This window comes from Meleagris gallopavo, chromosome 2 (assembly GCF_905368555.1).
Source record: "Meleagris gallopavo chromosome 2, MGAL_WU_HG_1.1, whole genome shotgun sequence".
In the NCBI taxonomy this organism is placed as follows: Eukaryota; Metazoa; Chordata; class Aves; order Galliformes; family Phasianidae; genus Meleagris; species Meleagris gallopavo.
In genome coordinates this window covers 1,237,011-1,250,000 of record NC_139405.1, presented here as the reverse complement: position 1 = coordinate 1,250,000, position 12,990 = coordinate 1,237,011, and the positions used below count along the sequence as shown (strand labels likewise).

At 40.5% G+C, this 12,990-nt stretch overlaps 1 protein-coding gene across 15 annotated transcripts in view; it reads left to right on the top strand.

Moving 5' to 3' along the window:
• LOC116216268 (uncharacterized) overlaps positions 1–12,990 on the top strand; it is a 359,292-nt gene that overhangs the window by 191,418 nt on the left and 154,884 nt on the right. For 13 of the 15 annotated variants that reach the window (XR_014881787.1, XR_014881786.1, XR_014881791.1 and 10 more), the window contains one exon: positions 2,399–2,536. The exons of the other annotated variants lie outside the window; for them this stretch is intronic. Coding sequence is in view for 6 of the 13 variants with exons in the window: in XM_085218539.1 (XP_085074665.1) it covers positions 2,522–2,536 (15 nt within the window). In the remaining 7 variants the exon portion in view is untranslated. The remainder of the gene's footprint in view (positions 1–2,398; positions 2,537–12,990) is intronic. 15 annotated transcript variants of the gene reach the window in all.

Here is a 12,990-nt window from a genome sequence, read left to right as displayed (position 1 = left end):
CTTTGAAGCTGGGACTTAGTGGTTTCACAGCTTTATTGGCTGAAATTATCAGATGAAGAGAGTTGGCACCATTGTGTGTATGTACTTCTGTATATGCTTCTTTTTCCCCCTAAGTATGTAAGTAAGGGAAATAAAGCACAGAATTTTATACCATTAATATCCATTAATGATCTTCCTTATGTTTAACTTTTTAACCATTTGAAAATCTCATCTCTGTTTCTTTTTGCTGATGTCAGTAAAACTGCAAGATTTGCATTGTTGAGAATGGGTTTCAAAATGCTGCAGGCAAATTTGGACACAGGGTGCTCTTGCTGTTGCCCTTTCTCTGAAAAACATCCACCAACAAAACATCCTGATCTGAGATATTTACAGGTCTTGTTTCTCCCTCAGTTTTCCAGGCAGAGATCCGTTCCTATGTTAACTTTCTGTGCTGTGGTCAGTAAGAAAACCATTTGATCCAGAGGGAGCCTTTTTCCTTGAGGGCTTAATGTTATAATGTCACGACTGTGCTTTGAAAGCTGCAATGGGGCTCTGCCTCTCCTGTGCTCTTTAATCATGGCACTTGGGTCATATGTGAAAGTGAGTCTCAAAGCATGTAAGGTTGGTGAAAGTAGTGTTTAGTTTAATTTCTGCCTCCCTCATCTTTTCAGTCTTCGCTGAATTGCCCCAGTTCTCATAAAAAAACATCAGTTAGTGAGCATTAATCCTCTACATACTTCATGTTTATTTACCTTTTTTAGAGGATGCTGGGGACTGGATGAAATCAGGCCTGCAGTAGCATTCACTGGTTTGTGTCAGACATCTATTCCAGCAACTGCCCTGGAAGGAAAATATGTGTTCTACATCTGGTGGAAGTTAAGGAATGCCTCCTTAGCTCCAGGAGCCTGAAGTCCAGATTTTTTCTTAAAGCAGAACATGATATATGATGCTCCTGCTGCTTTATACGTGCTCTTAGTTGATGATTAGTCTGTGGAAGAAAAAAAATGCAGTTGTTGCTTCCACAGTTACTTGTTTGAGTCTTCCTCTAGCCGTGTCCCACAGACTGTCTCCTTCGAGCCATGTTCTATAGCGGAAGAAGTTGTGCTCCTGCATCAAAATAGGCCTGCTTTGTTCCCAGCTGTGCTCAACTCTTCAGTATCTGTGCTGATCTGATGGCAGGTGAAGATGTGCAGAGAAAGGAGTTCACACTGTTGACCTGCCCATGCAGACAACTTGACTCTGGTGGAGATCTCTGTTTTTCAGTTGAACCATTTTCATTCTGTTGAATTATCTTGCACGTGTTACATAGATGCACCAAAAATTCTATTGCATTGTGGAAAGTTAAGGATTCCAACAGTAAAACCATCTTAAATCTAAGTTGGGATGGAGGTTTAAACTCTGAAATTATATTTTGTGTTGTAGTATGTAGGAAATACCTGAACTGTGCTCAACATTGTTTCTGCTATTAAAGCTCCTGAATACTGCAGGAATCATAGAATCATAGAATCATAGAATCGTAGAATCGTAGAATCGTAGAATCATAGAATCATAGAATGGCTTGGTTGGAAGGGACTCCAAGGATCACAAAGCTCCAACCCCCCTGCTGCAGACAGGGCCGCCAACCTCCACATTTAATCCAGCCCAGGCTGCCCAGGGCCCCATCCAACTTGGCCTTGAACGCCTTTAGGGACGGGGCATCCACAGCCTCTCTGGGCAGCTGTTCCAGCACCTCACCACTCTCATAGTAAAGAACTTCCCCCTGATATCCAAACAATATCTTCCCTCCTTCAACTTAAAACCTTCCCCTTGTCCTGCCGTTATCTACTTTTGTAAAGAGTTGGCTCCCCTCCTGTTTGTAGGCTCCCTTTAGGTACTGAAAGGCTGCAAGGAGGTCACCCCACAGCCTTCTTTTCTCCAGGCTGAACAAGCCCAGCTTCCTCAGCCTGTCTTCATAGGGGAGGTGCTCCAGCCCTCTGATCATCTTTGTGGCCCTCCTCTGGACCCTCTCCAACAGTTCCCTGTCTTTCTTGTATTGAGGGCCCCAGAACTGGACACAATACTCCAGATGGGGCCTCATGCGGGCAGAGTAGAGAGAAAAGAAAGAACTGCTAGCCTCTGTATGATGTACTGGGGAAACTCTTTGGAGCAGGAAGAACAGTTGGCCCTGAGCAGGAAGCAGCCGTCCTGCGGCTTGGTGTAAGCAGTCACACATGAAGTTGCTGCTGTGGTGAGTGCTCACAAGCACCTGTGCACAGAAAGGTAGTTTATGGTACCTGTGTATTTTTATATTCCTTAGGGCAACATATAAATTTATGAACATATGTATTTTTCATCAGAAGTTTACAGTTGGCAGTATAATGTACAATTTGTTGAGGCATTCAAGACGATTTTCTTTTGTTTTGTTTTGTTTTTGGACCAGAGCCTTGATGAAACCTGGGGTAGATACCAACCTTGTGCAATGATTTAATATTTGCACCTGCAGCAGTGCCGCTCTCAGAAAGCGTGTGAAAATAAAGCTAACCAGAAGACGAATAAAGAAGAAATGCAAGGCAAACAAGTGAGTAGCATGTGTTTAAGTTAAAAGCATCCCAACTGTGGAGGCAGCAGAAGTCGCAGAGTTGTGTGTGCAGAGGGGGCTGGGATTCCCTGAAGTGGGATAGGACAGCTTTGCTCAAGGCAGCTGGGCAGAAATGAGGAGGCAAGGAGAAGATGTTTGCAGTGGAGGCTTCAAGCTGTGTCTGGGGATCCTGAGGAATGGGAAGGGAGCTCCGAAGGACGAGGGGTTGGCCAGCAAGGCACAAACTGAAGCACTCAATATGTGCCATTATAAACACAAAACGACGCTTTCAGTAACTGCAGTGCCATGAGAGGTGTTCTGGTGTCACCGGCGTGAGTGAGGTGAGATTTTGGCTGTGATGTGTGTGAAGGAGTAAACATGTGAATTGCTGAAGTGCAGTAAGCAACTAATTTCTCAGAGGATGAGAAACTGGTGCTGTACGGGTATGTTTCTGTACACAGATAATTGCTTTTTGGAGCTCATAAAAGCACTGAGTTCCAACAGAAGCTGCAAATGCTAGAGGATTTCCAGTAAACAGAGACTTGATTTACCCTTCAGCAGTAAGGATTGCATCAATAATACCCAGATTAAAAAAAAAAACAAAACAAAAAACAACAACAACAACAAACCAGTTACTCTTTTAGATCAGCTGAGGCTGTACATATCACATAGCGAGTAACCTAAAATACTCACCTCAAAGTATTTAGCAGCCAGCCAGGCCTACATTTCATTCTTCTGCACTACTGTGCATCCCGTTTTGCCCACATATGTTGGATATGTGGCTCCATCTCTAGTATCTTTAAAGAATAAAAACATTTTAATTACTCAAATTGTTAATTAATATATGATTCACAGAACTATAGCAAGATATATCAGCAATGCTCCTAGAATCAATCAAGTGAAGGTTACTGTTTTATTTAGGAGCAAATTGAAGATACTATGTTTTAATTAAAAGTCTTTGTGTTATATCTAAAATATCTATATTGCTTTATCATTCTATAGTTCTATTTTTGATATCCCAACTTATTTAATCTTGTGAATTAATTTTAATCTAAAATTATCATGGAAGTTAAGCAACTATAGGAAAGGAAAATGTACGGCTACTAATAGCTTTGGTTTTAGAAATGGGCAGCAATCACGTAAGAGAATCAGCTATCAAAATGCATGATCTTTTCATTTAAAATTGGAATAGGAGGACTTGAGGACTTTCACTTACTTGCATAGAAGCACATGTAAGTTTTGTAAAGCAGGACCAAGAGTACTGAAATGAAGCAAAAGAGGTAAAAGGTAATTTGGCATAAAACTTATGCTGAAATTGTGATGCTAATGAAAATTTAGGGAATGTAGCATATGCTTTTTTATTTTTCATCATTATTTTTGCAATACGAAAGCAGCAACGGCAAAATTTTAGACCTTTATGGTCTTATCTTCACTCTGAACCTTTTGCAGATCTCTTTCTTATGCCTTTACCTTCTGTCCTATTTTTTCCCTGGAGACAGACATAAACTTTCAGGCTAGCATTTCTTTTACCTATCGCCTATATAAATTGCTCTCTGTCTGCATGCATGCAGTGTCTGAAAGCTGGCAGTGCAGGACAGTTGGTGCAAATGTTCTGGTGCTTTGCAGGTGCAGAGGTAGGAAAACATGGCAAAGATCTTATAAAATTGAGAACGCTTCAAGGAAAAATTACTTTCTCCTTCATTAATGCCTTTCTATCAGCCTTGAGTGCTGTGTTGATCTTTTCCCACAGAATCACCTGGATGATTTAGATGTCAAATCTGTTTTCAGGATCCCGCAGTTCAGTGGTTAAATTTGGTATGTGACGGCTATGCAAGAAAAGCCTCTCTGTAGTGAAACTGTTTGAGTTCACTGCTTGGCTTTTTGTTTTTAATTTGAGAGATGGCAGTTGGATGTGCTAAAGCACAATGCACTGAGTGTTAAAACCTTATATATCTTAGAAACTGCCCTTACTGCAGGCGTTCTCCAGTATTATTTTCATCAGGTGGGTTTGGAAGAGAACACTTCCCCTATAGATCTCTTCTCTCTGCAGTGCTTTCACCTGACATCCCGCCGGGGAAGCTCTGTGCTGTACCCAAGGTGCTAAACCTCCGTTCATTGTCCAATGCTGTGGTGCAGTGTGTGTTAACATCATGTCAGTGGCTCCTCTCTGTAGTCCATAGACTGTGTTTTCTATCCCTGAGACATAAGCAGCTCATTTAATGTTTTGCAATTTCCTCTTGAAAATTTGGAGCGCCTTTTCCAACCGTAGACTTTGAAGGTGAATTCTGGCAATAAAATTAGTAGGGAGTTCTGTACAAAGGTGACCTTGAGGCAAAGGCCTGGGTCTGGATGCAACTCCTGGAGACTCAAGGTTGCGTGGCATTGGTAGCCCTTGAATTAGGTCTGGCTAGTGTCCAGGCAAAGTGTGTGCATTTTGGCTCACATCTTTTCCAGAAAATGGAAAATCATTAAAAATGAAACAAAACAAACAACTCCCTGACCAAACAACAAATAAATAAATCTTTCTAGTGACAGTGGTCCTGCTGCTAATAAGTCACTAATAATGTACCTATTAAACACCCTATGTTTTCAAAATAACTAGGCTTTGCAGGCAAGGCTGTGCTCTGCATCTGTGTCCCCCTAAAAGGGCAAGAGCAAAGCGCTCGTGTTTTCCTTATAGCTCTAAAGTGCTTGAAGCACATCCACAGTTCAATGTCATCTGTGAGAATTGGAGATAACTTCTCTGCAGAAGTCAATAGAGCTTGTACCGTTGACTTTGCAGATCCAGCGCTTCACCCAAGCGGTCTGCCTAGTGATTTTTAGTATTGATGTTCTGTGACAAAACTCTTCTTTTTTACAGAAACATGCTTGTTCAAGTGATGGACATGACCCAGCAGTTTAAGTGGCTCAACTATATCAATTCATTCAAGAAAAAACTTAAAAAAACATAGTCTATGTTTAGGTTCCTTAGCTGAAAACTCATCACACAGTCCTCATTCTTCCTTCTGCAGTTTTTTTTTTTTTTTTTAAAGAAAAATGCTAGGAAGACGATCCGTAATAAATAAAGAATTGTCTTAGTTTTAGCTGGGACTGAACTGTTTTCTTCAGAGTGTCTGGTAGGATGCTATGTTTTGGTTCTAGGAGAAAAAGAAAGTTGATAACGCACTGATGTTTATTGTTTCTGCTAAACAGCATTGTACAGAGCCAAGGCTATTTGCAGCAAAGGACCCAAGAAGCTGGGAGGGAACAGAATTAGGACAGCTGACTTAGCCTGGCCAAAAGGATATTCCATTTCATATGACATCAAGTGGAAGGAGCTTTGAAGGGGATGGGTGTTCTTCTTGCTCTCTTACAGTGTTCAAGAGGCATTGCTCAGAGAGTGATGAGCAATTCCTTGTACATCACTTGTTATATACATTCACATATATATGTATTTATAGATATTTGTCACAATTATGCTTTTCCCTTTCTCCTAGTACATACTTTTGTCTCAACCCACAAGTACTACTTTGTTTTCTTTTTTCACTTCTTTCACTGGGAAGGGGAGAGTAAGCAAATGACTGTGTGGTGCTCAGCTACCTGCTGGATTAAACAACAACAGTCATTTAACCAGTTAACCAGACTGGGTCTCAGTGCAGCGTAGTTTAACAACAAGCCTTGGGAAACAACATCCAAGTCCTATACCTTCAAAAAGTCAGAGCAGCTGCAGGGCCCATTGCAAGTGTTGGAACAACTGCATAGGCTGTCACAGAAGCTGGAGCAACCTCAAATCTCATCAGAAGGGTTGCAGTGACAGCAGGGTCTGTCACAATGCTCAGAGCAACTGCAGGAACTGTTGCTGGAATTTGAGCTGCTGCGGGGTCTGTCACAGGAGTTGGAGGGTCTGTTGCATTGTCTTCATATCCAGAAGTATTCTCTTTCCCTTGAGGATGCTCAACAGTGTTGAACAGAGCTCAGTAGACATGGACCAGGCCCCAGCACACTGCTTTGATTTGTGCCTCTTTAGGACTGCTAGGATGACAGCAGACCTCTTCCAAATATTCGACTAGTTTTTCAGTATTTTGCAGTTATTCAGAGTTGAAGTTCCGAATCACTGCAGGTACTCACTACACTAGGCACCTGCCCATACCATCCCACACTCCCTGACACTCATACTTATTCAGCTTCGGGACAGATCTCTGAGTGATATTCTTAAATAATTGTTTAATCTTAACCCATACACAACACACAGCAATAGAAACACACTGGCTTTAACATTACACAGATATTTAAAATTCTCAATGGCTCTTCAGCCCTGTGACAAAAAAGGAAAAGTGAAAGGGAGGCAGAGGGACTGCTAGAAAGTGTTCTCCCCTATCTCCTCCATAGCCAGACTCCCCGAAGGGATAAAGCAAAGAGTGTAATTACTAATAGTATCGACAATACGGTTTCCATAGACCAAAGATGACTGCAATGCCAAATACACAAAAAACAACAGTTTCTCATCTGCCAATTTTATCATAATATAAGCCAAGGCCACAAAGCATAACAAAATGTAAAACTTAATCCAACCCCTAGAGATGACAAACAACACAGCAGGGAAAATAGCAGCAAGCAAGGTACTACGCAATATAGTTCCACAAGATTACTCTCAAAGGGCTCCACAAATATGGAAAAAATTAACATTGTGACCAGCAATTATCAACCTACCACAGCACCTATTAACATAGTCTGGACAGGTTTGCTGTTATCTCAACCCTTTGAGCCCCACATTGGGTGCCAAATTGACTGGTTTAACCCAACGGGTGGCTGAGCACCACACAGTTGTTCGCTCACTTCCTCCTTCCCAGTGGGATGGGGAAGAGAATTAAAAAAAAAAAACAACCAAAAACAGGACAGAATAGTACTTGTGTGTATTTACTGAGATAGAGAAATAATATGACATGTATATGTACATTTATATACAAATGTATATAACAAGTGATGCACAAGGAATTGCTCACTGCCCCCTGACTGATGCCCAGCTTGCCTACTGAGCAGCAGAAAAGAGCAAGAGGAACTCCCACCCCCTTCAAAGCTCCTTCCACTTGATGTCGTATGAAATGGAATATTAACCTGGCCAAAGGTGGCCAGGTTAAGTCAGCTGTCCTAATTCTGTTCCCTCCCAGCTCCTTGGACCCTTTGCTGCAAATGGCCTTGTCTCTGTACAATGCTGCTTAACAGAAACAATAAACATCAGTGTGTTATCAACTTTGTTTTTCTCTAGAATTCAAGGGAGTGCTAGAAAACTTCAGATGGATTCCGCAGAGTCTTATTTGCATTTTTTTATTTGACAATTATTGTTGTTTTATTTTTACTGATGTAATTGTTAGGATCTGTTTAGAAGACTTCTTATCAGGTTAGGAGAGGTGCCTGCAGGAAGTTGATTGTTATGAACTTCTCTGTGATATTGAGATGTCTTCTTACAAGATCAAGGGCTAGTTTTAAGCAGAGGAGGCTGCAAGACAGTAGTAGAGACAACCATAGTATTTCTTGTGCCCTGAATAGATATGTCTTCTCTCTTCTTGCTCTGTGACTGCATGCAAGGTAGATGTATGTCCTTAGTGGCACATTCATCCTGAGCTAGCAAACCCTGCCAGGCTGGTGGCCGTCAGAGCTGACAAAGCTTCAAAGCTTAAGGTTGACTTGGGGGACATAGTGGCCATCTGCTAAAGGCTGTAGTTCCACCTAAGAATTGTGGCATCATCCTGAAGGACAGCCAAGGGGTCTAGGGCAGTCAGCATTAACTGCTGTCTGCTGTCTAATTTCATCACTGTGTGGGCATAAAGTCTTAGCAAAGAGGAAGAGGTGACAAGAAAGATGGGCTGTTGGTGCCATGCAGGAGCAGAGACACTTGTGTAAGGGAATGAATGGCTTTCTCTCTCTGGGTTACTCAACATCTGCAGGATTTCCCTTTGAAGTTTATAGTTTCTTCAGTGGCACACTTGGCAAGAGCACCATGTCCCTACTGACAAAGGGTGGGATTTACTCCTACATTTCAGGTATCTCAGTGATTCCTCAACAGTCTGTAGGAATGGTCATTCTCCCAAGGGTGCTGTTTATGACAGTTATGTACAGCTCAACATCTCTTGACTCCATGCTTAGGCACTGTATGGGATAATCCAGGCCTCCCAGTCTCTCTGGTGACTGAAATTCATGTGAGTTTGTGTGAGATTATCCTCACAAAATGGAAATTTAGGAACAGTGAAAATGAGTGCAAATCAAGGCAGAGAAAGTATAACATAACTGAGCAGCTGTTATGTGATGGGATGGCCAGAGGGAGTGACTTCCATGCTATTTATCTGTATAGTTTAAGTCTTGTTTTCAAAGTCAGCAAAAGTTTCCAAAGTTCAGCATCCTGGAAATCAGAGTATAATGTATGATTATATGTAATATTCAACCTTAGTTTAATAGTTGATGACTCAGATTGTATGTATTAGCTGTAAGTGGAGTATGTGTGCAAATGCTGTCTCATAAAACTCTTGAAATGTAGGGTTACATTTCAAAGAATTTTTTAAGAAAATTATTTAATATTTATGTTAAAATTAAGTGTTTTATTGCATTTATATGTAGAAGATCTGTGTATAGGTATGTATACAATTATCTTTGGACAAGTGACTGAAGACCTTACACATCTTCAACATTGCTAATAAATATATCCAGGAGCCCCAAAGTGGAATCCAGAAGACTTTCAGATATTGTTTTTCTTGAGTGGATGTTAAAAACCTTTAAGTTTTGAGAGAATTCCTATGAGAAAGCACCTTTAAACTCAAAAGGTCAATTTCTTTGACAGCCAAGACAGGAGGTTTCAGAGGGGTTGCTGTCATCCAAAACCTGAATTATGTATGTCAGTCCTTAGGGTTTTTTAAAATTTTAAAATGGGAGTGACTAAGGCTGGAAACCTGATGGGATGGTGGCTGATCATTTCCAAATGCAAGTAGGATATTACATTTAAAACCATGTTGGAAGAACGCTAGGGTTACAAAGTTAAGCACTCTCAAGTCAAGAAATGTCACATTCAAGCTTTCTGAAACCTCTACGTTATTCAGTGGGCATTTTCCAACTTCTGTATCAAAAGAGGTGGGGATCTCCGCGGCCACATGTGCCAGGTTTTCTTTGTTTCAGCCCCTCTCTCACAGCAAATGAGGGTGTGAGTATGGGCCCATACTTCAGCCCAAACTCAGTGCTCAGTGCCATAGTGTAAACAGAGACTTTTCTGGTCAGCAAAACGTGCCTGGGGTGCGGAGGGCCAAAAGAGCAGCACAGGAGGAGGGACTCCCTTCTGCAGCCCTCAAATTGGTGGCATGATGGGAGGAGGGCATGGAAGGTCATGGCCAAGTGCACTGCCCTGACAGTCCTACCTGTCCTCAAGGGAGGCTGAATCTCTGTGAATCTCCAGGGAGATTTTTCATGCTGCATGCTGAGACTTCATTGAATAGTGGAGCTTCCTTTCTTTATGTATTTTTTTTCCCCCTTGGAGACAACAAAAGACAAATTTCTGATCTCACAATGGCTTCCCTGCCAGAATTTAAGTAAGTGTTTTAAAGCAGAAAGGCATATTTGTCAATGAAATGCAGGTGAGCTTTGGGGAGGTTTTTTTGTTTGTTTGTTATCTCAGTGTTTTCTCCTTAAGGTCATTTTGAGAAGCAGCCCTGCTGGTTGTGCATCAATATTCCCAAACCATTCATTTTGAGGATATTTTGGCCGAAATTATTAAAGTCTGGCAAAGTTTTAAGTACCTTAAATGCAGGGTCTTACAACACGAAGTGTTGGACAAGCATTGTGTTATTGTCAAATGTGCCTCATTTGTTCTGCTCTAATGACAGAGTTTGCATGTAGAAGTTACAGAGCACATTCCACTCTGAACTGTGTTTTTGCCTCTTTTCACGCTGACTCTATCCTTCATTTATACTTGTACTCTGATTAAGGAATTACTCTCTGACTGCTGGAATGCCAGTGATTGAAGACCCTAGTTAATATACACTCTCCTCGAAATCCTTTGTCTATTTTTATTTCAGCATTTGGATCACGGGAAACCCTTTATAGGATATAGAAGCTTTCATACAGAGTTACAGCCAACTATTTTCCAAAGGTTTTGAAGGCTAGAAAGCAAGTCTCAGCAAATTCATGAACTCAGTTTTCTTCACCCTTCAGTGAGTAAAGAGGGGGGAAAAATCACATCACCGAACCAAATGAGTTTGTTTCAAACTTCTTGGACCATCCCCTTCTCACATTCCCAGTGAACTGCTTGAGAAGCAGTTTTAACTTTTATGAATTATTTTCAAAGTATATGTAATTTTTTAATATTTATTTTTTGCATGACCATTGTGATAGTGTTTGTCATGTGCAGGGCACTTCTAAAACCTACAGCAATATTATCTGTCTGCCAAGGATCTGAGTAGGAAGAATCCATTTCATTGTAGAAAATAGACAAAGAGCCTGATGAACAAGATTAAAGAAAAAACAAACAACCTGTTTTAACTTGAAAACACATATTTGCTAAAATGAGCTAAGATCTTGACTTGCTTTCAGAGAGCTGTATATACTCTGGGAAAACATATCTATGATAGTTTAGTGACAAAGCCGAGAAACACATTTTATGTTAGGAAAACTTGTAAAATGAAGGCCATGTTATTGCACTGAATAATTTTCTTCTTGATTCAAAACAAACAAACCCAGCCCCAAAGCCTCCAAAACCTAATGGAAGATTTCCTTGCATGGCACACAGTAAAATCTTAATGGCTTAGTACCTGTAGTTTCCTTTCATAATGCAGGAGACAATTGAAATAAAATCCTGGCAAGAAATTATACCTCTGACTCCCCATGAACGCAGATTGTCTGTTGAAATGTTAAAATTGAATTGGTCTATTAAATAATAGTTATTTTGAAGTGAACTTGTTTGTGCTGTTGGAATTTTCGCACATTGGTATTCATTACAAAGCTTTGGAAAGGTATATTCTAGGAAAAAATGAAAACCTTCATGTTAATAATCATAGAGCTTCCTCTTCATAATCTGTTATTTTCGTGATTTTTTTTTATTCCTCATTTGAAAAATCCTGGGCCCAGCATAATGATTTTTTTTTTTTTCTCATTCTTGTCACATTGGGACAAAAGGAGGAGCTGAATGTATGAACTGCTACTGGTAATCAAAATGGATAATACTCTTTTTATTTTCCCCAGGATTTGTTCTTAGAGTATTTAATCCTATACTGAGCAAAAGGGAAACACTGGAAGAGGATTTCTTTTAATATTTTTGTTCTCTACATTTCCCGAGGTCAGAATATTTCAGTTATGGTCGTTATGGTCATAAAAGACCCATGAACTTTGAACAGAGAGCTCTTCTGGGGTTAGTGCAGAGATATAAATGGCAGAAGCTAAAAGGGTTGATTGTCTCTGGTGGAAATATATATACTTTTTTGGAACACTGGAGTGGAAGTAAAGACAAATGAACATCCTTATGGTGTAATCACCAGGTTGAAAAATCAGGTGACTTTAGTTCTCAAACTCCCTGTTAGCACAGTGAGTTTTTATGTTCTTTGTATCTTAGTTGGTGGATGAGTCAATGTTTAAATGCTCATTTATCATTTACTATATAAAAGAAAAGCTATTACCTGAAACTCATTTTTACAGTTGCAGGCAAACTGAAATAATCATTTTCAAGGACCTAAAGCTGTTTCTTGAAGAATGTCATCATTTTCTTCTTATTTTACTTACCACTTACACTAGTATATGGGGTACCTTCAAGAGCTGTGCCTTACAAAACCCGGCTGCAGATACTGCCAGCCACCGTACCTGTACAAACTAGACTAAAGAAACTCAGTTTCAGCAAACTACATTCATCTTGGAGACAGGACAAAAGAACCACTTTAAAGGAGCAGCTCACACTGAACACTTGTGCTGCTTGCTCAGTGCTAGTCTGCAATATGTGTTACCATGTCAGTGGGCAGCCTGGGCAGCCTCTAGAAAGTAGTTTGGAACCCTGTGGCAAAGCCTGTCCGTGCCATAATGTCATACTCGCTTCTGTTGTCTATTGTGTGTCTACTTTTCTCTGCTTATCTTTTAATGATAAGAATCCCCTGAGTAAATGACTGGTTGTCCGAAGTAGTACAAGAGATATCTAGGTGGTCTTCATTTTGAATGGTAATTTGATAACTATCCTAGTAGAACAAGTTTAATATTCATTTGTGCATGTGTCAGCTTCTACATTTCCTTACTCTACAAGTGTGTAGCATGTGGATATCTACATATAGGAGTTTCTACACACTCGTGTTTCCTGGGACTCATGTCCTGAGCAATGCTGCTGCTATGAGTTTTGAGTTACTGCTGAGGGAAAGCACAACTTCGTGCATTAATTGCAGTAGGATGTTCTGAGAGAACCTTGTTGTATGCAGGCAAAAAAAAAAAGCTGTGTGGCCAATACCATACTTTTGTTAGTT